The 23267-nt window shown below is 54.6% G+C and overlaps 1 protein-coding gene across 7 annotated transcripts in view; it reads left to right on the top strand.

Annotated features, from left to right (window-relative positions):
* RBPMS (RNA binding protein, mRNA processing factor) overlaps positions 1-22929 on the top strand; it is a 178272-nt gene extending 155343 nt beyond the window's left edge. For 3 of the 7 annotated variants that reach the window (XM_036894409.2, XM_057505162.1, XM_057505163.1), the window contains 3 exons: positions 949-1082; positions 3258-3551; positions 3709-3839. In XM_036894409.2, the coding sequence (XP_036750304.1) occupies positions 949-1082; positions 3258-3401 (278 nt within the window). In that variant the 3' untranslated portion in view covers positions 3402-3551; positions 3709-3839. The other 4 variants (XM_036894417.2, XM_036894411.2, XM_036894418.2 and 1 more) reach the window with 4 other exon arrangements.
* Positions 22930-23267: the final 338 nt, after the last annotated feature.

Consider the following 23267-nt stretch of genomic DNA (forward strand, 5'->3'; position numbering starts at 1 on the left):
CCTCCCGGCTGGCCTCAGTGGCCTGCTTGATTCCAGATTTTGACAGGTGATGCAGGCACAGATGGCGGTCCACAGTCTCCAGATTCCTGAGTGTTACTGGTGTTATTTTTGCCTCTGCTGAGACGCTCCCTCATGTATGAGCCGTTACTTTAATGGATTGCTTCCTAATAACATTCTGAGGCCCCAGCACTTGCCCTCCAGTCTGGCAACCTGCAGCTTGACCTGACTGGAATCGGAGCCGCACGAGGAAAATTCAGACCAGTCAGTTGGCAGTGTGAATCACTTTTTCTCCTAGAAAATACAGGCAGGGTAAACAGCTCCTGACAGGGTGACTGTGAGGATTCTCATTTGCATCTTTGTGGAGCTCCGCTTCAGTCAGGATACCCAAGGCTTTTCACTCCTATTCTCTGAATTTTCAACATCTTAGTTGCCCTGTGGGCATGATGTCTGGCCCCATGCTTCTGAGGCTAAAGAGAAAATGCTTGGTGGTCAGGATTTACATGCCAATGGTAATTACACTGATGCACAGAAAAGTCCTACAGTTCTTCTAGTCTGTGGGGTCCTGCCAGTAAGCCAGTGTCCCCCCGGGGCTCTCCAGTGGGCCTCGGGCTCACCGCCCCCACCTGTCTGCCTCTCCTTGGAGGGCCGCAGCAGCTGTCCCTGCAGGAAATCCCCCCTGCTCTCAGGTGCCCCAGCATCAGTGTGTCTGCGGCTGGGCCCATGCCTGAGATCTCAGCAGGCTAGACAAGAGGCAGGTGCCTGTTGCTTTTTTCCAGGTTGAATTTACCATTCCTTTGCTTAGAGTTTGGGGACCAAAGCCCACAGGTCATCAGAAGAATCAGAGCAGTTTGCCTTGTGCCATTGCCGGGGCCCGGGGGGACGGGTGTGTGCTCTGATGCAGAAGCAGCCGTCTGGTGACCACTAACTCTCCCTATTCTTTTCTTACAGATGAGCTCACAGTGCCTGCACTTTACCCCAGTGGCCCTGAAGTGTGGGCCCCGTACCCTCTGTACCCAGCGGAGCTAGCGCCTGCCCTACCTCCTCCTGCTGCTTTCACCTACCCCGCCTCACTGCATGCCCAGGTAATTCATCCCCCTCGGCCACGACCTCACTCCCCCCCACAAGTCCTCCCAGCCCGGATCCCCAGAGCGCACCATACCACTAACACCTGCCCGGCTAACAGATCCACCTTCAGGAGATTACTGATCCCCTCTAAATCAAGCTGACACCCCTCCAGGACGCGAGGACCGTCTGACAGCAATGATATCACCCACTGCCTGATGTCCGCCCCAACGACACCTCTCTCTTCCTTAATGATCTCACCCTCGAATCTCACACGAGAGACCAGCCCGGTTGCCTCCCCAGCTCCCAGCCGGCTAGCGGGCATCGCCAGGGCGCGCTGGTGGTGTGGGAGGGCTGCCGAGGGGGGCTTGCCCTCACCAGGAGGTGTGTGTCTGTATGTGTCTGTGTGCTGAGAGCGCTCTGTTCTCACGTGCCGTGAGGTCTGGTGACTAACGGGGAAAGCTGGAAGCTTCAGGAGGAGGCTGGTGGGCTGTCTCACGTATCTTTCCGAAAGGACGAGAGGTCCCTTTTTTCTATTTATAGGGAATAGTGTCTAGAATGTAATTACAGGCCAAGGTGGAGGTCTTTGTTCTGACTGCTTTGCTAAGAACAGCCTGAGTGTTATAGACAAACGTGCCGCTTCTCCGCGGGTGACCGTCCACAGGCCACCCCTTCTTCTCCCGGTGGAAAGACCAGTCTCTCTTCGGTTTGCTTTCAGAGCAAGTGCTGGTGATCAGGGTGAGGAACTCTGAGTGCAGATCTGTAGCAAATGGGGGAGAAGGAGCATAGATTCATTTGTCTCACTGCGTGTGTAATGCCTCCGAAAGCCAGGAAAGCCTGGTTTTTAAAAAAAACTCAACCTGGACTTTTTTGTTTGTTTTCCCCAGTGATTATTTACAAAGCTGGGTGAAGTAAACAGCTTCCCAGAAAACTCTTCCTTGTACTTAAAACTCTTTCACATTGTGCAGAACTCACTGTGTGTTATGAGAACCTGCAGGCCGCCCCCCGGGGAGGGTTCTCGCAGGCCACGGGGTCGGGAGTGTGGCTGACCGGACACCGGTTCTCTCAGCTGAGTTACCTGTGCTTCATGCGTGCACAGAGGACCCCGCTCCCCAGACTCTGCAGGCAAGCTGCAAAGGGAAGGCCGCACTGCCTGGGCCCCAGCACTGGACACCCTCTGTGGGAGGAGGAGGTAGAAAGTAGTGCAAGTTGTAAAGAAAGGTGTAGGTGGCAGTGGTGAGAGTACTCCACCGGGAACATGACCGAAATCGCAGGGTGGTCCTGAGACTGGCCGCCCAGTTTCAGGACAGGCAGTGCGCTCTGCTTTTCTCTCCTGTTGCATTTCCCACCTCGGTCCCACAGTGCGTGGTGCCCCTCAATGGCAGGGCACAGTGATAGATCACAGACCTGTGGGCCCCTGCTGGGTCAGCAGCGTGGCCGTAGTGGCCTTGGGGTCACTGTAGATGATGAGGAGCGACTCAGAGCCCCCTCTGCCTGTGGGCCCTCCCCGGCCCTCTGCGGATATGCCTCCTCTCCCTGATCCTAAATACGGATCAACTGATGACTGGGCAGATATTAGTAATACCCTGAAAAGGGGCCAAGTTTGCCTGGTCTTCTGAGTATCCGTGGCTTTGGTTAATCAGCCACAAAGCCCTTCGCCATCGCCCAGGAAAAGCAAGAATTGGCAATGGCCAGAAAGGACTGGGACTGACGGCTGTTGGCCATGGCACTGGCCTGCCCTTGCTTCATTCTTACAAAGGATGAAATCCAAATAGTCTGGGAATATGGTGGGAGAAGGAGCCAGAGAGGCTTAAGAGATGAGAAAGCGGGTGCCATCGTGGGAGAGGATGGGGGAGACAGTGCCGAGGTTAGGTGGACTCGCCCATCTGACCTCCCGGGAGGTGCGGCCCGTTGCGGCTCCCGCCCCGGGGGCCCCTCCTCGGTCTTGTCTTCCGACCCGGACTGCACCTGGCTCCCCCACTCGGGTCCTAGAGTCGGTGGGGCCCTCCTCTGCTCAGGGACATCCTTGTGCTCAGCCCGCTTCTCGTTTGGAGTCCTGCCCGGAGCAGGCGTGGGTTCTGTATCCTAAAGACTCAGGAGCAACTATGGTTCCTTAAATTTCTTGGTCCAATAAGAGAATCATAGAACGAACTGGTGGAGGCTTTACAGATCAGCTGGTGTGACCCATTTTACAGATGAGGAAACAGACGGGAGAAGATGGAGAGAGTTGTCCAAAGTTGCGCGGGGCTCCGCCCTGGGCGGAGCCGAGTCACGTGACTCCCACCCTCCCAGGCTTGCTCCTCCCACGCCAGTGCTGGCTCGCCAGAGACTTACTCTGATGGAACTTTGGGAAGGCCTCACTGCCGTGACCCCCTGGATCTTTCTCCTCTAAGTAGATGAGAAGCCTGTAAGAAGAGACTTGGAGGCAAAGACAAGGGCACCAGAACTTAACCTTCACCCCGAGGGCCTAAGAGAATTGCTAACTGGAGGTAGCGCAGTGGGGAAGACCCGCACGGAGCGTCCCCGTAGTGGATGATTCCGGTTCTGTGTTGGAAAGCTTACTGTTTGGAGACGCTTTTAAATGATTTTACTTCTCTTAGCAATGTTGTGCTCTGTTTTGAGACATGGATTTTTTTTTTCTTTTAGTGTTTCTCTCCTGAGGCAAAGCCCAACACACCGGTCTTTTGCCCACTTCTCCAGCAGATTAGGTTTGTCTCTGGGAATGTGTTTGTAACCTGTCAACCCCCCGCAGACCAGCAGAGGGAGCTCCCGTGTTGAATTTCCTTGTTTAGCTATTTTTTTTTTTCCTCCCCCCCTCTGGCAAAAACTCTTTCTTGGTAACATTTGAGAGATTTCAATAAAAATTTTAATCAGAACAAAAACCACTTCCTGTAGACTGCAGCGTTTTGTTTTCACGGCGATGCGACGTCGGCGCTGAGACGTTCTCTCTGGCTGAGGGCCTGGGAGAGGCGCAGGACGCTGTGTGAGTGTCGCGGGAGACTCGGCGCCCAGCCGGCCGCGCTGCCCCTGTGCAGTCGGCTCGGGCTCCTGAACCACCGAGAGCGGCGCGCCCACCCCCGCGTGCCGAAGCCTGTGTACAGCAGGTGCCTGTGCTTTCCCGTCGGTCCGCTCCGATGCAGACGAAGGAGAGGAGGGGCCAGAGACCGTCGCAGAAAAGGAGTCACATCACATCGCTAGTTCTGACCCGGTTTCCGTCCATGGCCTGGGGCCTCCATCTCTGAATGGAAGATGCTTACTTGACACCACGTCTCATTTTTTAAGAGTCACTGGATCAGGCGGTCGGAGCGTAAGGCCGGCTGCTGCCTTATTATCCTTAGAGATGCAAGAACAACTCAGTGCACATACAGCCAGTTTCCAAGAAGATCAGTGACGTTAGGAATGATCATCCTGTTTACTTTCAAGGTCGTTGGTGTTTGAAATGTATTAAATATCTAAGACCCTGTGGACCAGGAGGAAGGTTTCATCCGTGGCTTTTAGGAAAGTTATACTCTGAAGAGACAATACAGCTGTTCGTGTCAGCTCATATCCACACATGTCCGCCTTTTTAAGTCTGGGTTCATTTTTATATTTCGTTTTGTTGCTGAGGGGGACAGAGAGAAAGTCAATAAAGTGCATTATCCTCACTGCCTTCTAGAAACAATACCATTTAGCCTTGGCCAGAGCCGCATCGTTGAGCCAGGACTTCTGCAGGTAAGTCGGTTTGGGAGAGCAAGTCCCGGTTCCCCGGGCCCTCAGAGGCCGCCTCCGCCCTGAGTAACAGACCTTACAGGCCTGGAACACATCACCTGCACGTAAACAGAAGGTTTCAGAATCATAACACAGACTTCCCAGAGCAGAGCGTGCCCCTTGGGAGGCCCCCTGTGACACACTGGAAAAAATGTCAAAGGGTAAACCCAAAACCAAAGCAAAAATGGACCATGGGAAAAAGGATCACGTGGGGAGACGGGCCCAGGGATGGGGGTGGGTGGCCACGCTGCAGAGCTGTCCCCACACGACCCGACCGCTGGGTCCAGGCGTTTGCTCAGCATCAGTACACAACTTCTGAGAGCTGAGTTTTTAAACTTTTTTTTTTTTAAAAAGATTTCATTATCTCCACTGTCACAAACTAAACCCTACAGAGCATCATGAGGTGAAGACAGAAGTGTGAGGGTTACTGTGGGGTGTGATTTAGGTGCACAGGCCTAAGGGGGTTGGCCTGGGTGGGCAGTGGGGCGGGAGGGGGCTGTGGGTGAGGGGCCATGTCGTCGCCCAAGCGCGTGAGGACCCCTTCCCACGGGACTCACCCGGGAAGGCCTCTTTATTTTTCAGAAGGCAGGAGCCAGTGCTCTAGTGATGGTTGGCCCTGTAAAGGGACCTGTACAGACCTGTGGGAGGCAGTGTCCACCCGGCACCAGCCGGCCCACCTCTGGAAGGTAAGGGAGGCATCCGGAGCCCCGGGGCCTGTGATTCTGCGCCTCCAGGTGGCACCAGCTCTGAGCCCCCGAGTCCGCAGCCTTGAGGCCTGGCTTCCTCACACGGCTGTCGTCTTCCTGCAGCCTGGGCTGCTGACCCTCCAGAGACCACGGCTTTGAAGGGATGCAGAGGGCACCTTCGGGGCCAATCAGCCCAAGGCTTTAAATTGTTTTCAGACATCAGTGGAACTCTTAATTGTCTGACATTACCTTGCCCTCTAAACCTGCAGCTCCGTGAAGGTCAGACTGAGGGAAAACCAGCCCCGGGTACTCGTCTCCTGAGAGTGGCAGCCTTGTCTAGTGGCCGGTTTTGTCCAGCCTTCTGTCATCTAGAAGCATCTGGCTTCAGCCCCATGGGAGAGTGTGCTCATGGTGCGGCCCCCCGGGAGCCCCGGGCAGCATGCCGCCCACTTGTTGGGGGCACAGGGCCCCTTTCCTCCCCCAGACCTCTCTGGGCGGTTTCTGGGCCTGCCCTGGGGGGCGTGGTGGGTGCTGGAACTTGAGCCCGGGGCCTGAGGCAGGAATGCAGGGTCACCAGTGCGGGCTCTGGAGCTGTCCGGCCACCCGTGCTCTGCTGCTAGCAGGCTGTGACCGTGACTGAGCAAAGTTCCTTAACCTCTCTGGGCTTCAGCAAATGGGGCTAGCAACCCTCACATAAAACACTTGACAGGGTGCCTGGCACATTGGAAGGGCTTAGTAGGTATTAGCCTTTTAAGGAGGGTTTGAATTTTCAACATGGAGAAGGAAGCCTAGGACAAGCTGTCCACAAGGCTGTGACAGTTCAGGTGCCGAGGACATCTGCAGGTCTGGACGACACTGATGGGCGGCAGAGTCCTCGTGGCTGCGGCCAAAGGAAAGGCCAGGGACTGGAAAGAATAAGGGACAGATGGGTGAGGCGAGGCGCCCAGGGACGGCACCTGCCCTGCCTTCTGTGGCTGTGCCAGCCCTGGGAGGACCAGCCCCTGGAGGACGTGCCCCCACAGGCCCGGACATCTGGCCAGACCTTCCCCTGACGGGAAGTAGGTCCAGGGTGGGAAGCGGCCGGATTCCCAGAGAGACAGATGGTTCGTGGGTGTTAGTCAAGCCCGTCGTCCCTGAACTTCCCAGCTGCTGCCTTATCTCGCTCTCCTATCAGCGGAAGGAGGAGAGAGGCCCGCGGGTCACCGCCCATTTCGCCCTGGACCGCTGGGTGGCTCTTCCCACAGTCCGTCCACGAGGAGGGTGCCCAGCCTTGTTCCCGGGGACAGAGTGACATCTTGTGCCTTAAGAGATTCATCTCTGTTGTCCAGTGGCTGAACCCCAAGGGACCACCCACTCCTGGCCAAGCACATGCCTCTCCCTGTCCTGTCCCGTCCCGTCTCCTCTGCTGTCTGGCACTCAGTGGACCAAAGAGCCCATAGGCCGTGCCCCACCCACCTCTTCGGAGGCAGCGGCTGGGATAGTCATTTGGCTGGAGCGGCTGCCGCTGAGGCCAAGTCCCCCAGCAGGCAGCTCCCAGCAGCCTCCGCTGCCTATCAGAAACAGCCAGCCCCCTTGTGGGGCCGGCTGGGCGGCAGGATGAGCTCCGCTCGGTGCCCCATTGGGCAGGTATCTTAGGTGCGTTCTGCCTTGTCCTGCGCAGGCCTGAGTTCCCGGGAGCTTGCGGTCCCCACCTTGGCCGCGCCGCCTGCCCAGGGCACCCCGTGCTGCCTTGCAGGCCATGGGAGGGTGCAGGGGGGTGGGCGCTGCCAGCCAGCCAGACCCGGTGCCTTAAATGTGCAGGCCGGATTAGAGACCATTTCCACCCACTCTGCTACCTGGGGGACTTGAGGCAAGTTTATTCTCACCTCGCTGAGCCTTGGTTTCCTCATCTATGTGTAGGAAGAACAAGCAAACATGTACCTTGTGGGGTTCCTTTGCGGGAGAGAGTGAAACACTTGGCATAGAGTAATAATTACCAAAATAGGTCTGTGCTGCTGCCTTTTTGTCAGAACTTGGCCTGGCCCAGCCCCGGGGCTCCTGAGCCCTGCCTTGTGGCTTAGGAAGCAGTGGGGATGCAGGGACCAAGGTCGGCTCCCCCCAGGAGGGGCCCAAGGACCTGACTTTATTTCTTTAAAGGGCAGCTGGCGCCAGGCAGGAGTGGGCCTGTGCTGAGGGGAGGCTCTGCTGGGGTCCCCGGCTGCCCTGGGGTCTGGCTCCTTCCACAGGAAGAGGCACCCAGATGCCATCAAAGGACGTGGCCTCCATCTGCTTTGGAAGCAAAGCCAAGACATGCAGGACCCTGGAGTTAGAGCACGTCGCCTTCATAAAAAAGTGCTTCTCCTTGAAGAAAACCAGTTGTGACAGGGAGAAAAAGGAAAGTCAGCTCCAAATGGGACCATGTTTTATTCAGGATCTGTGCTGCCGGTTGGGAAGATGGAGCTCGGCAGCCGGATGGGAAAGTGGGACACCCCAATTTCAAGCCCGATCTGCTCTGCCACAAAGTACTTCTCGCCTCACCGAGTGCACTCCTGGGGACCTCTAATGGCCCTTGCTAGAAAACCTAGTGAAAAATTAACAGACTCACAAAATTAAATATGGATGACAAGCAACCACTGTGGACTTAATCTGACACAGGGTGTTACACGCTTGGGTGCCCTTGACCCAAGTGGTGTCTTGAGTGAACTTCTGGGACGTCTGAGCACATTCCACATGCCTTTTTGGAAGCAAGAGCCTCACTTGTGCTTAGGACAGACAGGGAAAGGGTCTAAAAGCCCAGGAGAGAAAGTTATCCCTGAAGGCTTATGTTTAATTAAGCCCAGCCATGTTTGGTCTTAGCAAGCGGTGTTCACAGGAGTCTGGACCTTGTCCCTGACTGGGCTCGGGGCCTCAGCCGTGCCCCCCATGCAGACTGGGACATGCTGCAGGCACACGGGGCTGGGTGAGCGTGGCCTCTCCAGCTGGGATGTTCCTGTACATTTTCTGACCCGCCTTTGGGGTTGGTCACATGGCAGGCTGACCCTTCAGAGCAGTGCACATAAATCTTGATATTTTGCCTAGATAAAGTCAACTTGTATAAATGCCCTGGGCAAGGCATGTGAGGTACTGGACGAGCAGTGAAGAATGCTGGTTGCATTTCGTGCACTGTGTGTTTGATAAGAAAGTGCATGGGTTGGCAGTTTTGGGGTGCAGAGCAGGATGGGGGGGCAGATGTTCCTTGACAAAGATTCTCAGAGGGCTGCATTTCATGAAGCAGAGAATTTTCTGAAAAGTGTGTTTCCAGTTTGGGGGAACACTTTATTAGAAATGCAAGAGGAGGGGTTCTGCTATTTAACCCTGTAATTAGTCCCAGAAAGATGTCTCTCTTGTATTGCAAATCACTGAACTCTTGAGTTTGCAGTTTCTTGCACCAGTGTGTGTGCCTGGCACGGCTGCCCCCCTCAGCCTGGCAGCCATCAGCAAAGGTCGTGGTAGGACATGGCATGCTATTTGGTGATGCTGCTCAAGAGCAGATCCTTAGGCCTGGAATGAGGGTCCGGGGCTTATTATAATTAAAGAACATGTGAGTGGCCGGCCACAGTCGACCCGGCGTTGGGAAAGCCCCAGCGGGTCCACAGGGCTCCATCTCGGGAGCAGTGGTAGCGACCTGCCTGCGAATTTCCTTGCCTTGAAAGGGAGAGAGAACTTGGCTCTGAATTGATGGTGCCAGGGAAATCTGCATTCCTGTAAGGCGCCAGCATTAGGAGAGGGCAGACAGCCTCTGGTGCGTGGAGGTGAGACACCCAGGGCCTCAGCGGGTCTGATGTCTTCCAGCCCTAATTAGTCTCATTAAGAGCTGGGCGCTTGGAGGACATGCTGGCAGCAAGCCTCCGCCTCCCGGACCCACCAGTGTCAGCCCTGGAAGGGGCCCTCCAGGCCGGCGTTTCTCCACCCGGCAGGCATGGATAGCTGTTACGTAAGATTCTCTGGGCAGGTAAACTTGGGAAACCCAGGCTTGAGTCAAGTCAGACAGGTTGCTTGACTGTGGAACTTTCAGAGCCTTTAATGTGCTCATGTGTGTCTGGAAACCGCTGGAAGGGGACTAGACCGTGTTTCTCTCAAACTTATTTGGCACAGAACATCTCTAGCCTCATTCCAGCCGCACTTTTGGAAACCTCCAAGAGCGGTGTCTCTGACTTGAGCGCTGCGTCCTCACCTGGAGGGCGTGTCAAAATGTGGGTGTGGCGCCCCTCCCCTAGCATCTGCTCTTCTGACAAGTTCCCGTGTGATGCTGATGGAGGGGAGACCACACTCTCAAGAACCAGGGGTTTAGACTTACCGTTATTCCACAGAGAATATAGCCAAACCAGGGATGTTTACTAATACTGCCTGAATTGAGCCAGGCACCTCACGGCTGATGCTAGAGGCAAGTGTGATGATGGGCACCAGTCAGGATCTGCCCGTCCTTGGCAACGTTACCGAGAACATGAATTCTGTATGTAGTTTAGTCCTCTGGGTCTTAGCATCCTCATTTATAAATGGAAGAGGATGGAAATTATTTTTACGGTTACTTGGTACTTGCTCTAGCATTCCGTTTTATGTTTGCTCTGAGTTCTTCCTCTTCTGGTTGCTGACCTCTTCTCCTGTCCATCACCAGCCCCGGGAGCGCGTCCTGCGCTGTGTTGGGACGTCAGCGTTACCCTCGCCGGGCGCTGTGTTGAGGAGAGAGTTCCTGAAGCCGCGTGGTGGTAGAATCCCGAACAATATGGCGCCTGGTTGGTGCACTGTCGTGGGGTTGGAGGTTACCATTAAGTTCTTAGAGAAGTGTCGCTGGGCGGTTGTTTCTTCACTGACTGTCCGTCTGTAGCATTCTTAGCGGTCCCTAGCACAGTGTCGGCGTTAGTTTGGGTCACATGCTCGAGGTCCCTGCAGGGACTTCAGAAGCCCCTGAATTGTGTGCAGGATTGGAGTGCAGCTTGAATGTGTGTGTGTGTGTATGATGTGTGGGCACATGTGCATCTTTCTGCCGGCAGGAGCATTGGAAGGTCAATTGCGTAGATTTGATGTCTGTGGAGAGGCAGTCAGAGAACCGAGGGTTTCCATGCGCCTACAGCAGCTCTAGGCAGTGGGCAGGCATTGGCCACGGGTGACCTGGGCCAGATGCCGCAGCAGAGCAAGCAGTCCGAGGGGGTCAGAGGGTGAACCCTTTCTCTTCTCCCTCTGCCCCTGCCCCAGAGGCCAGCAGTGATTACCACAACGCCACCTGCTCACCTGGGCCAGCTGCCTGATCTTGGTACCTCCCTGGGCCTAATGCTACCCGAGCAGCTCTGGCTGGGCCTGGCGGCGCTGCCCTCTGCTGGACGGGGGCTGCCACTGCGCCCGCCGGAGGAGGCAGCCTTGGTGTCTGGGACACAGTGACAAGGGCCCCCTCTTGGCGAGCCCCGTGGTGTCCGAGCCACGGGGCACGAGCTGATGAGTTTTCGGGCCCCTGTGTACTCCATCGCCGTCACATTCTCTCTGAGAATCAGCCAGCGGAGCTCGGTGTATCCTGGACGCCACAGCCCGCAGTGAGCCCGCTAGTTCCCTGGAGTGCCCAGGGGTCCAGACCAGGCTGACCGCAGGGCTCGGGGCCCCACCCCGTGGGCACGGGTGTGACTGAGCGCGGGGGCTGAGTGTGAAGGGAAGGACAGAGTGTGCGAGGCTGGTGGGGGCACGGGAGACGGGGCTTCCAGCTGTCACCTTCACCAAATAGGCCGTGCCATCCGCTCCGCCCCCGGCCCTGCCCTCCCTGTGTCTGTCGAACACCGACATGTCTTGGCCCCAGGGGGCTCACGCCCCGGCCCCACAGCCAGGCAGCACCGGTCACCACCCCTGCTCCCTGCCCCAGCGCACACAGCCATCCCCTCCCACGTGTGCTCAGGTGCCCGGGCCCCCACCCGCCTCTGGGCTGGGCTCCAGCCTGTCCTCTGCCACCTGTCTCAGGAAGGCAGCTCCATCGCTGCCCTTTGCTTAGTGAGAAAGTGGATGCAGACGCACAGAGGCGTGAGGAGCCGTGGGTAGGTATGGAAGTTTTCTTTTTCTGCTCTCCTCCCCTCCCACCTGCCCTCTCCCTTCCGTTCCTCCCACCTGCCTCCTCCCCTCTATTTCTCTCTGTCCTATGTCAACTCCCAAAATGTGACTTTTGGGGGCTATTTGCATGTGATGGTTTTCTGGTCCCTTGTCCCCATAAGTGTAGGGACTGGCAGTGGTCCGGCCCTCAGTGGGCTTCAGTACCTGGTGGTGGTTCCCAAGGGACAGAGTTCTGCCCTCTCACAATACAGGGCTGCACGCAAGCTGCTAATCTGACTTCTAGTGATACCTCATGGTCCCCCAAAGGGTCCCTAGTGGACAGCTGGCCCAAGGGGTTCCCCAGGATGGAGCCCTGGTACAGGCAGAAGCTCTGAAGGCATCCTTGGTCCTTCTAAGCCTGTTTCCTGAGCACGTGAGGCCAGGCTCTGCCCCAGGTAGAGACCCCAGCATGGCCCCTTGCCCTGCACTGAGGACCCCTGCATGTGGACCAGGGCAGAAGGCCAGGATGCTGGAGGGGCCGTCTTTCTTTCTCCAGGACCTATTGCTGGACAGCCAGCATGCAATTCAGGTTAGGAGTGCTAGTGGGTTCTGAGCCCTGGCTCCTGACCCCTGACCTCACCGGGCTCTGTGACCACGGGGACGTCATTCAGAATACAGATCCAGCTATTGCCCCACCTATAAAAGTGGGTAGGACGAGGTGGGAGGCTGTCAGCGCCCCAGAGCCACCATGTAGGCTTCAGGCGCCCTGTGCCTCCGTCTCAGCCAGCATATCCCTTCATCTGCATGCTCTAGAGCTCTGAACGAGACGCCATGTAGAAAAGGGGTTCTGCAGCAAAATGTATTTTATTAAACCACTTAAGATCTGTCAGGGCACAGTTCCTTCGTGCATCACATTCTGCTCTGGAAACGTCTTCAGGCAAACCAGCTTGGGCGAGACCCAGGTAAAAGTAGTCATCTTTGTCCTGCCACTCGCAAGGGTGCCACTTCCCCCATGGCTGTGATTTGCTTGCCGTCCTCCACACCCAGCCTCCTCCTGCTTGTGGCTGTGACGGGGAGGCCTTCCATCCCTCCCACGGTAAATGAGCATCTCTGCTCTGTCCAAAGGCTTAGGGGCAAAACTGACGTGGCCAGTCGACCATTCTTTAAGCCGAGGTGCACGTATTCTCCCATTGCCCCATCAGGACCAGGAACATTCTGCCTAGTGGACAAAGCACGGCTCAGTCTATCTGTGTTTGGGGCTGGCCTTCCACTTTGGAGACTCTCGGGACAGATGGGCTGCAGGTCCTTCTCAGAGTAAAAAGAGGGCCCGGGGTACTGGCACCCCACAGTGCTGAGTCAGAACCCCCTTTCAAAGAACAGAAGCAGAATTTCAAGTTCTGGCTGGACCACTGGCACGAATGGGTCGTGCACCACCCCTTCCTTATCAAAGCCAATGTATGTTCCTATATTCCGCTTAGGAAGCTACTAGGCAGCGCATCCCCAGCTGAGGCACTACGTGTGGAAGAGGGGACTCATCTGGCCCAGGGTTGGCTGGGACTGTCTAGCAGGGTGGGAGCAGCCGGGGACCATCTGGGACTCCCTGAGGTGGGCGCTTTCCTGAGAGTGCGGCCCGGGTCCTCAGAAGGGGGTGCAGGTGTCTGGGGACAGTGCTCCGCTGCCCCGGGAACGGAGGGGGGAGAAGCCCGCGGGAGCCCCGACTCACAGCCCTCTCCCCGCGTGTCTTCCAGATGCGCTGGCTCCCCCCGTCCGAGGCTACTTCTCAGGGCTGGAAGTCCCGGCAGTTCTGCTGAATACTGCGTGAGTACTTGGTTTCGTAGCCGCCCGCCGTGGGCAGACTCGCTTGAGCGCCTCCCCCACCCCGCACCCCCGTCTCCAGGGCAGTGCCCGGTGCGCCCCTTCCGAGAGCTCCCCCAGCGCCGAGGGAGAGGTGAGGGCCTCTGCCTTGAGTCTGTGGCCTCCCCTGCATGAATCAGCGCCTAGTGCGAGTGGTCCTATGCGACAGGCGTCAGGACATCTTTAGGTCACTGGAGTCCCCCTGCGGCCCGCGACGAACAAACCTTCCCCACGTTACAGGAGGGGGTCCTGTGACGCCCGGGCGGGGCAGGGGGCGGCCGCGGTGACTCCGCAGCATTGACCCCCGCTCCGGACGGCCTTCCTTAAGTTCTACCTTGAGGGAAACAATACCCTAAATTGGCATCTGTGCCGTTTAATCTCAGGCCTGACTTTGCTTCATAGAACTTCCAGGTGAATTTTTTCCCTGTAAATGTAGAATTTTTATAAAATTCCAGATGCCTTTTTTAGTGCAGTATCCTGACTGAACTTCTGTTAAACACGAAGTACTGATATTCTGAACTGTGATTCAGTATGTGAGCTTGGGGAGTGTGCCCTACAGTCAAGTCTCAGTGTCCCAGTTCCCCAGTCAGCCTCTGTTGGTGTGTGTCACCCCCTCAAAGCACAGGGGGGCGGACCAGACCTCCTGCACGGGACGCCCCCTTCCCAGGTCCCCCGGCAGGGAGAGCGCCCTCTCCTGCAGACAGGCCGTGTGTTCTGGGCGGACTCCGTCCTCGGGGTCTGGAGGGCGTGGAGGAGGGCAAACAGTGTCCCTGCCACGGCCCTGGAGGGGGGCCCTGGTCCCCGTCTCACCTGAGTAACCCGCTCTGTGTAGCTGCGTTACTCAGGCTCCTAGTCTCTCTGATCAAGGCCCCTCCCAAACAGCTATTAATCCAGGCTGTCACTGTAGGGAAATGTAAGTTAGAACCGAAAACAGTGGTGTGATGAAACAACAGAAGCATCTTAGAGCAAAAGAGGTCTCTCAGAAAGGCCAAATGAAGGGTAAGTGCCGATGGCAGCCCCGGCCCACGAGGCCTCCCCCCATCAGTCGGGGGCAGCTTCCCCCCACGGAAGGCCTGCCCAGGACACAGGAGCGGGAGTGACATGTGGGGCCAGGTGTGCCGGCCTGTGCAGGGCATCGGGGTACAGCCTTTCCAGATCCTGACAGTCCAGGGCCTATTTTCCCAGGGGTCCTTCACGGACTTTTAATTTACCCACTTTAATTTCTTATTTCTAAAAGGAAATCAGGGACTAGACTAGAAAAGTAAATATGCTCTTTAAATATGTTACGTGTCTGATACATGCTAGATAAAAAATGTACAAACAGGCCTGTCCACTAAGGATCCTAAGTTCTAACAGGTGAAAAGTCGTGCACACACATTTTAAAGACCAAAGAGAGTCACGGCTCTGGAGGCTTCCAGAAAGCTGGCGGTGGTGTGTGTGGGTTGCCGCCGTCAGTGGTGTAAGACCGTCAGATGACTGGTCACGAGGGTGGTGGGTGTTACTGGTGCTATTTTAATTTGTTCAGCTTCTTGCTTGGTAGGCAGTGTTAGGTCTGGCTGCAAGCTGTCTGCGCATCGGTAAGAGTTTTGCTGACAGTCTGGCTGTGGCAGGGAACCCCAGATTATATGACAACGATTGAAAATGATCAAGCCCCCAGATATGTTGAGGAAAGAGTAGCATGATCAAGTTTTTAGTCCCTCTTTACAGGGCATCAGTTACACAGCTCTCCTTGTTGGGTATCCAGATGTAGTTAAAAAGAGGAGTTGGGGTGGATGTGGGAGGGTGTTCTTTAGGAACTCATGAAACCTCCCTGGCCGTGGACCAGGACCACAGCATAGAAATTATAAGCCCATGCAGTTACAGCTTCGACAAATTGGAGAAACGTGGCAAGAGCTAATAGGGCTGCAGTTTAAACCCTTCATTCCTTATGTTTATTTTTCGGAGAATGGAGGCATCAGTCTCTGGCTGCGAGCACCAGGCCTGGAGGCTGCAGCCATCGTCCAGGGAGCCCCAGGTGCTGAATGTCAAGGCAGAGCTTGGAGCTAAGCAGGGCAGGAAAGGCACTGGTCTCCACGCAGGCCCAGATAGCTTCTGTGGCTCCTGCAGTCAGCCCTGCCTTCTCCGGAGAAGAGACCTAGGCGCCGCACTCCCCCGCTGGAGTGCTGGCAGAGGCACCAGGCGGCCTGTGCCATTCAGCCCCAGCGGCTCCTCAGCCCTTCCCTGAGAGCAGTTCCCCCCATTTCCAGGGAGGAGTGTGTGCCCTGGTGCCCACTTCCCCAGGCTGGGCCCCAGGCCTGTCACGCTTCCTGTGTGAGGAAGGCCTGCGCCTGCCAGGCACTGTGGTGCCCCCGAGGCTTTTGAAGTTAAAGCACAAGAGACACCTGCGAGCCACACAAGCACTCTGAGCTCCTCTACAAAGGGCAGTCAGGGTGGCTCCTCCTTCGGCCACTGTCTTCTCTGAGTCTGGCTGGGAGGTCGGGACTGCTGCCTGAGGGATCCTCAGGAAGGGAGAGGAGGGCCGCCGCGTGTAAGACCAGGACATTGGAGTCTTGGCAGCCCCACAACTCCAGAGTGAAGAGCCATAGGTCAGGGCCCCTCCCGGACCTTCTGCCCTGACCCTCCACTTCCCTCCTCTCCTCCATTTGGCTGAAAATGGAAATGCAGAACGCCTGCGTGCTCCCCCTGAAGTGTGAAGGCACTTGGGCTCCCCTCCACTGTGTTCTTCAGGAAGTCTTCTCCTGCGGTCTCTGTGCACAGACGCAGGCCGTGCATGCTCACTGCCCACCAGGGGAACCCCGGTGTGTGGACAAGTGTTGCTGATGCAGTAACGGGGTGAGCAAACCCCGTGCTCGCAGAACTCAAGTCAGCAGTCCTGAGTCATAGTTGATGAGCTGAAGCCAAGAAGCCCAGAGGAACCTGGCCATGGCTGGGATTTCTCAAACGACAGGCACCCTATGAATGCAGCCCTGGTCTGGCAGGCCCAGGAGGCCCCCTAGCGCTGCTCAGGTGCCCCCTCCCTCCTGGCACATGTAGAAAGGGCCTGATGAGCTGATAGGTTTCATTTACAAAGATGAGTATTTATTTTCCTGTCCTCAACTTTTACTAGGCAACTAGAATCCCACCAACTCACGTAGAATGCTCTGTTAAACTTTTCCTTTCTCTTTCCTCTGAGGAGATCAATGTCCTAGGAAGGCAGTCTCTCCTTCAGCCTCACCATAATCCCAGAGGTGGCTTTCAGCGCAGGCCCAGTCGCCCTGCTGCACCCCGGGGTGGTGGCTTCCTGTGCCAGCAAACCCTGGGGCCTTTAGGGGACTTGGGGGGACCTCGTGAGCTCCAGCTCACTAAGCCCTGCTGCCAGAATCGGCCTTTGTCTGCAGGATCGAGAGAGCAGCGCCAACTGGGGCTGAAAATTAGAGAAATGTTATCAGGGAAGAGGGCCGCTGGTGCCCACCCATGGGGAGCTGGGGTTCTTGCCTTGGCACCAAGAATTCTCGTGAAACAAGCTGGCTCAGAGGCAGCCATGCGTGCAGGAATATTAAAAATTTACTATTTGCCAGTTGCTGTACTTTCCTATCTTGAAATTCTCAGACCCTAGAGAATAGCAGGGTATGTTCACAAATGTTTCCTTTTGGTTTTGGTTTTCCAGTAGGTGCATGGAGTTGAGCTCACTGGTGCATGTGAGAGCACAGGACCCCCCTGGAGCTCGTTAGGGTTCAGGCTTGTCCGCTCTGTCATCAGGGCCCAGGCCTTCCCTTCACGGGGCTTTGGGACAGTCCCAGGCATCCGGCCGAAGGGACTGTGTGTGCAGGGGGCCCACCTCCTGGGCCCGGCGGCCTCCCGGTGCTGCCTTTCCCGAGTGACTTGCACCCCCGTCCTGAGCGAATGTGTGCAGACATCTCCCACAGCATGCTTTCCCCCAGATGCTCTGCCCCCAGGCCTCGGTGCCAGTGATCCCTGGGAGCCACACTCCACTGCCGCGTGGCCCCTGGGCACCACCTCACTCGTTCCCACGCCTTAGCTCAGTGGAGTCTTTGGTCCCTTAGCCTTTGACTCCGAGAACGCAGGGAGCCCCCCAGCAGGACAGCCCGGTGGTGGAGATTACTGTGCACTGTTAATGGGCGATCTCTTTTCTCCATGCCAGGTTCCAGGTGTGTGACGGTGGCTGCAATCTGTCTTGTGGGTATTAATGCAATCTTCAGCGGTGGCTACTGTTCTCAAGCTGTTCTACAAAACTGGAGCATGCTGGTGAGTTTCCATGTCAGGGGCTGTAAAGGCCCTCTGGAGAAGCAGGGTGTCCTGGGCAGGGCACAACAGTACAGACCGGTGTGGGTGTGGTCAGGACCGTCACACCAGCGTTGCCTGGGAGGGAACCCCAGGCCTCAGGGTGCGGCCCAGCAGACTGGGTGTCGCCGCCTTTCCAGGTGATTCGGCGAGTGTCTGAGAGGGAGACGTGCTGGCATGGCATGCCCAGGGTCAGGGGTCTGCGCTCATTAGCTCCTGCCGGGGCCTGGAAGGGCGTCCCAGGAGAGCAACAGAGTTTTGCAAACTTTCAGAGCACATCGCCCAGTTCCTGGGCCCTCACTGCAGCCTTCCTAGGCGATGACACAGTTGCTTCCCAATGACTCAGGGACATTCTCATGGCTTCTTTGGAAGTAGGGCGATTGCCCTTGGGCATGACTGACCTACACAGGGTTCTCTGGATTCCTCCAGACTGCTGGGCTTCTCTAGCAGCTGATTTTGATTTGTTGGTCTTTTCAGACAATACCAGCTGTTACATCTTAGTTCATCTGCGCTAGCAGTAAGTGTATGCATAAAGCAGTAACACGGCATCCCAGAGGTGACCTGGCCCACTGGCCAGTCACCACACTAGGCTCGCAGGCTCCCTGTCTCTTTGGAAGGCTTGGCCTAGCACTGCAGGGATACCAGAGGCAGGCTGACACAGCTGTGTCTTGGCCCAAATAAGGTGGCAAATTTCAGCCCCACAAGGGGCCTGTAAGGAAGAGATGCGTCAGAAAGAGGGCAAGATTCCTGCCAAGGACAGAACCAGGCAGTCCTGGCCAAGGAGGCCATTTCCATATTTTTGAGGCTTAAGTAATCTTGTGCTCAGAATAGCAGCTTCCAGGGCCCGTCCAGAGGTGCAGGCGGCTGGGGTGTGCGGCTGGGGCGTGCCAGGTGTCGCAGGCCTTCTCTCCACCTCCCCAGCAGGAAGCTAGCAAACTGCACTTGGGGTGTTTTTTCCCCACTGACATCTGCTTCTCACACTAACCAAACTTACCGACAGGTAGACGTTTTTCCACATCACATGGGGAACCCAGCAGTTCCATGGACTTCTCCTTTTTTAGATTTTCCTTCAGTATTTATTAGCAGTGCCCATGGTTCTCTATCACTCAGGAGAACTTTTTTTAAGGACAAGATTGTGTTTTTCCCCCTTCCTCTGAGGAAGTTTCAAAGACCAGCTAAAAGCCACTCATACAATTTTTTGGAGCAGGTTAGAATGATTTTTTGAGAAGCAGTAAATCAACCCAGACTCAGTGCTTCTAGGGGCGTGCAGATGATTCTGGTCAGGAAGCGCAGTGGCAGCCGGAGCGTGTGCTGACCGCACGTAGACAGCAGAGGGGCCCGGTGAGTGGGCAGCCCGGGTGTGCCCGAGGTGGGCGGCCAGCCAGCATGGCCGAGTGGGGAGGAGGGGGTCTTCATGACTAGCTGCCAGTTCTGAGGTCACCGGCGTGTCACAGGGAGGAGTGTGGAGGGTCTTTCCTCTCCCCAGATCTGAAGTCAGGTGACACTGCCTACCGCCTGGACTGTGAGGGGGGATCCCAGGGCTGGGCCGCCACTGGCCAAGGATGGGGCTAGAACCCACAGAGGAAATGGCCTCATGGGGGATTGTCACTGTGCGCAAGGGGTGTCTGTGGGGCCTCATGGCCCTATCTTTAACTCTGTGAAATGGTAACCCCCAGTCTGTTCTGTTTTGTTCATTTGTTTTTTAGATTCTGCGTGTGAATGAAATCATGTGGTATTCCTCTTTGTCAAACTCATTTCACTCAGCATAATACCTTCTGGGTCCATTCATGTTGTCACAAATGGCACGTTTCAGCCTTTTTTTTATGGCTAATATATTTATGTATATATATACTACATCTTTTTTATCTATTCATTAATGGACATTTAGGTTGTTTCCCTATTTTGGCTATTGTAAATAATGCTGTGGTAAACAGAATTCACGTATCTTTTCGAATCAGCGTTGTTTTCTTTGGGTAAATTCTCAGAAGTGGAATTGTTGGGCGGCAGGGTGTTTGAGAAACTTCCACACTGCTTTCCGTAGTGGCTGCACCAATTGACAATCCCACCAGCTGTGTTCCACAGGCTCCTTTTCTCGCCAAACTCGCTATTGTCTTGTTGATACTGGCCGTTCTGACAGGTGTGAGGTGATTATCTGTGGCGTTGGTTTGCATGTCCCTGATTAGCGATGTAGAGCATCTCTTCACGTGCTCCATTGGCACTCTGTTTTATGTTTGGAAAGATGTCTTTTCAGGTCCTCTGCCTGATTATTATTTTAATCAGACTGTTATTTTGGTGTTTTATATGAGGTCTTGATGTGTTGTAGATATTAGCCCTTACCAGACATTATTTGTAATATATTCTCCCCTTCAGTAGATTGCCTTGCTGTTTGGCTGCTTTCCTTTGTTGTGTTTTTACTTTGATAGAGTCCCACTTATTTCTTTTGTTTCTCTTATATCCAGAAAAAAATTACCAATGCTTATATTCAAGAGTTTGTTTTCTTCTAAGTTAGGTCTTTAATCCATTTTGAGGCTTTGTATATGGTATAAAAGACAGTGATCTAATTTCATTCTTTTACATGTAGCTGTCCAGTTTTCTCAATACCATTTACTGAAAAGAGTCTGTCTTTTTTTTCCCCACTGTCTGTTCTTGGGCCAGTCCCACCCTGTTTTTGTGACTGGGGAGCATGATACCCCCAGCTTATTTCCTTCTCAAGATTGCTCAGGCTGTTAGGGGTTTTGGTGATGAAGAACCTTTCTAAATGGTAAGTAGTGTTTTTATTATAAATTAGTATCAGTATTTTTAAAAAATCAAGCTGACATGTATAAAATGAAACCATGTTTATTGAGAGTGAACAGAGGTAAACAGGTCAAATACGGGTAGCAAGATGGGGCACCCTGCAAGCACCTGGACCCCCCGCCCCACCCCGCCCCCAGCCATCCCTGAGTTCTCAGTGCTCCAAACTGATGTTTTTGATCAAGGACAAGTGAAATGAAGATCCCAAGAGGAAGTCTATCTCAAGACTATATCTTTCTCCCTTGTCCATCCTGTCACAGGCATGCCATAGTGACCCCCTCACTCTCTCAGGGATTCTGACTCGAGTCTGCTCTCTAAACAGCCTGACCCTCCATGGTGTTCCCGGATGTCTCTGCCTTCTACTTAAAATGTCCTTGTTCATACATTCCAGGGTTTGAACTCTGTTCCTAGCTAAACCCCTTCCTTGTTTACAGGGACTGAAATAGCCACACTCTGACCTTCTGTTCAGACTGGGAATATCTATGGCAGTGTGGACGCATTCTTTTCCCATGTGAGAGTTACATTTACACAGCAGTTATGGAAAAGCCCAGGAAACTGTCAGCTCACGTCCCTTCCTCCTGGGCATATTCTTTTTCACTTCAAAGGATCAGCCAAAATTAACCAGACCTGTACACCTTGTGTCCTACTCAGGGCCCAGGAAGTAGGCGACAGAATACAGAGAGGTCAGGGTGGCTTGCTTACTGCAGGAGAAACCCCTGCCATCAGCTTCCTGTGGGGGTGGGTGAGCCTGGCCCATCCTTCTCAAGGGTCTGATTTATTAGCACATCCAGGTAACTAGCTCTGGATGGAGGGGGGAGAAGGGAACCCAGGATGATCCTTGGAAGAGCCCTAGTGGCCTGGACTGGGAGTGCTCAGGGAGGCAGCCAGGGGAGGTGGTAGGAGGTGTTCAAGTCAGCAACACTCAACGGGACCCGAGAAAACAGCGCTGTCACGGACAAAGCCTCACCAGGGCCGGAGCCGGGCAAACGCAAGGCAGCGAGTGGCAGAAGGGTGAGGGCTAGCGCCACGCACTTGCCTTGAAGGTGGTGGCTGAGTTCTTCAGAGAAGCTTGAGGCAGCAGCCGGCCGGGCCCCTGCCGTACAGAGCCAGAGGCTGGGGGCACTGGGGCATCATCCTGCTGCAGTGATGCTCATCTGCAGCTGACAGTCCTTTGCCTGCTCTGTCCCTTCTCTTGGTCACTGAACACAGCCTGACAGCTCCGGTCTCAGGCCCAGTCCAGCGGCTCTCTGACCGAGCTCTGTGGGGGGGCCAGGCAGTGCAGGCCCTTGGTTTCCTAGAATCCACACACAGCTTAGCCTCCTGGCACAGGATCTGGGTGTGCAGCTCCTAAGGTGTTAGGGAGGCTCGTTGGGTGCAATCAGCTGCTACAGCCCCAAAGATAATGCCTGAGCACCACCAGGGCTGCATCGGGGTAGCAGAAGAGATGTAGCTTTCAAGAGGGGGTCTGTCTGTTGGCCCTAAGTACCACAGGACCTGTGACCCATCCCAGAGATCCCCTTGCTGTGCTGGGCACCAGGCCAGGGGAGTGGAGGAGTCAAAGTGAGATTACCTGAAGGAGTTGGCTGCTCCTGTCCTCAGTCCTGTTGGACAAATGCTCTTAAAGAGACTGCTGCTGAGGGAGTAAACATGGGAGTTTACTAAGGTTCTTGTGTACATAAGCCTCACATTTCCAAATGGCTAATTTGGTCTATAAATAAGCATAATTAAATCAGTGTGCTAGGACTAATATTTGCAACAAGCTGAAGAGGTAGGTGATTCTAACATTACAGGTGAGGGTCTGGACAGGAGTATTTATTAAGAGGCCAATTAGCTATGTGCAAGAGTGTTCACCTAAATGTTTCTAATTTCAACATCTATTGATAACTGCCCCTGTACCTATCCTACAAACACACAGAGATAGGCCTTTCTCTTCACAGAAGTCTAGTATATGCTGATTTACTTCTGTGTGTACTTGAGCCTCAATGTGTAAGAGAAAAATAAAATGAATGACAGTAACAGCAGAGGTTTACAGTGCAGCCTCTATGTAAGTAAGACAAGATAACCCTGGCTGGGACTTTGCCAGGAGCAGTCAGAAAGTCTCTGATTGTTTGTTGCGTCTTTTATCTGCTGCAAATTGAAACAAATACAAGCACTTCCTTGCAGGGGGAGACAGTTCTAAAAAGTTTCACTTCCAGTATCTAAGGTAGGACAACGGATCCTCCTGGGAACGGTCTGTAGGTTACATATGCTGTTGCAGGGACTCACCCACTGGCTGCGAAGCCACGAATGCTCCTGTCCACAGGCATCTCCAAACCCCGGCCCGGAGGAAGGAGTACGCCCTCACACATTTCCTTTCTGTTTCAGGCTCGAGAAAACCTGCCCAGTTTTGAGCCCTTCAAGACTTTGCCACAGCCTCTGTCACACATCTGTTTCTCGAAGAAAACAATATAATAAAAATGTTTTACTCTTTTACACTGTATAATTATAAGAAATAGTGTGTTATTTGTGAACGCATGGTCTGACATACATTTCTGTACAGTTTGGAGATATTTTCAAACAAAACATAAAAGATGTCAACAAAACAGAGAGTGAGTATTTTTGTAGCAAATGTGTCAGAATGGATAATCTTACACTGGGTCGGATCACGTTTTTTGTGCTTGACTTCTGAACACTTGTAATTAAAAATATCTATTTTTTCCCTTCTACATAAGCTGCATGTTCTTAAATATCATCAGTCATGTTTTGAATGTGTGAAAAGCTGCTTGCCTGACCGTGTCCAGAGTAAGAATGGAGCTGTCCACGGTACCAGGTCCACATGCC

This window comes from Manis pentadactyla, chromosome 7, assembly GCF_030020395.1.
Source record: "Manis pentadactyla isolate mManPen7 chromosome 7, mManPen7.hap1, whole genome shotgun sequence".
NCBI classification, from domain to species: domain Eukaryota; kingdom Metazoa; phylum Chordata; class Mammalia; order Pholidota; family Manidae; genus Manis; species Manis pentadactyla.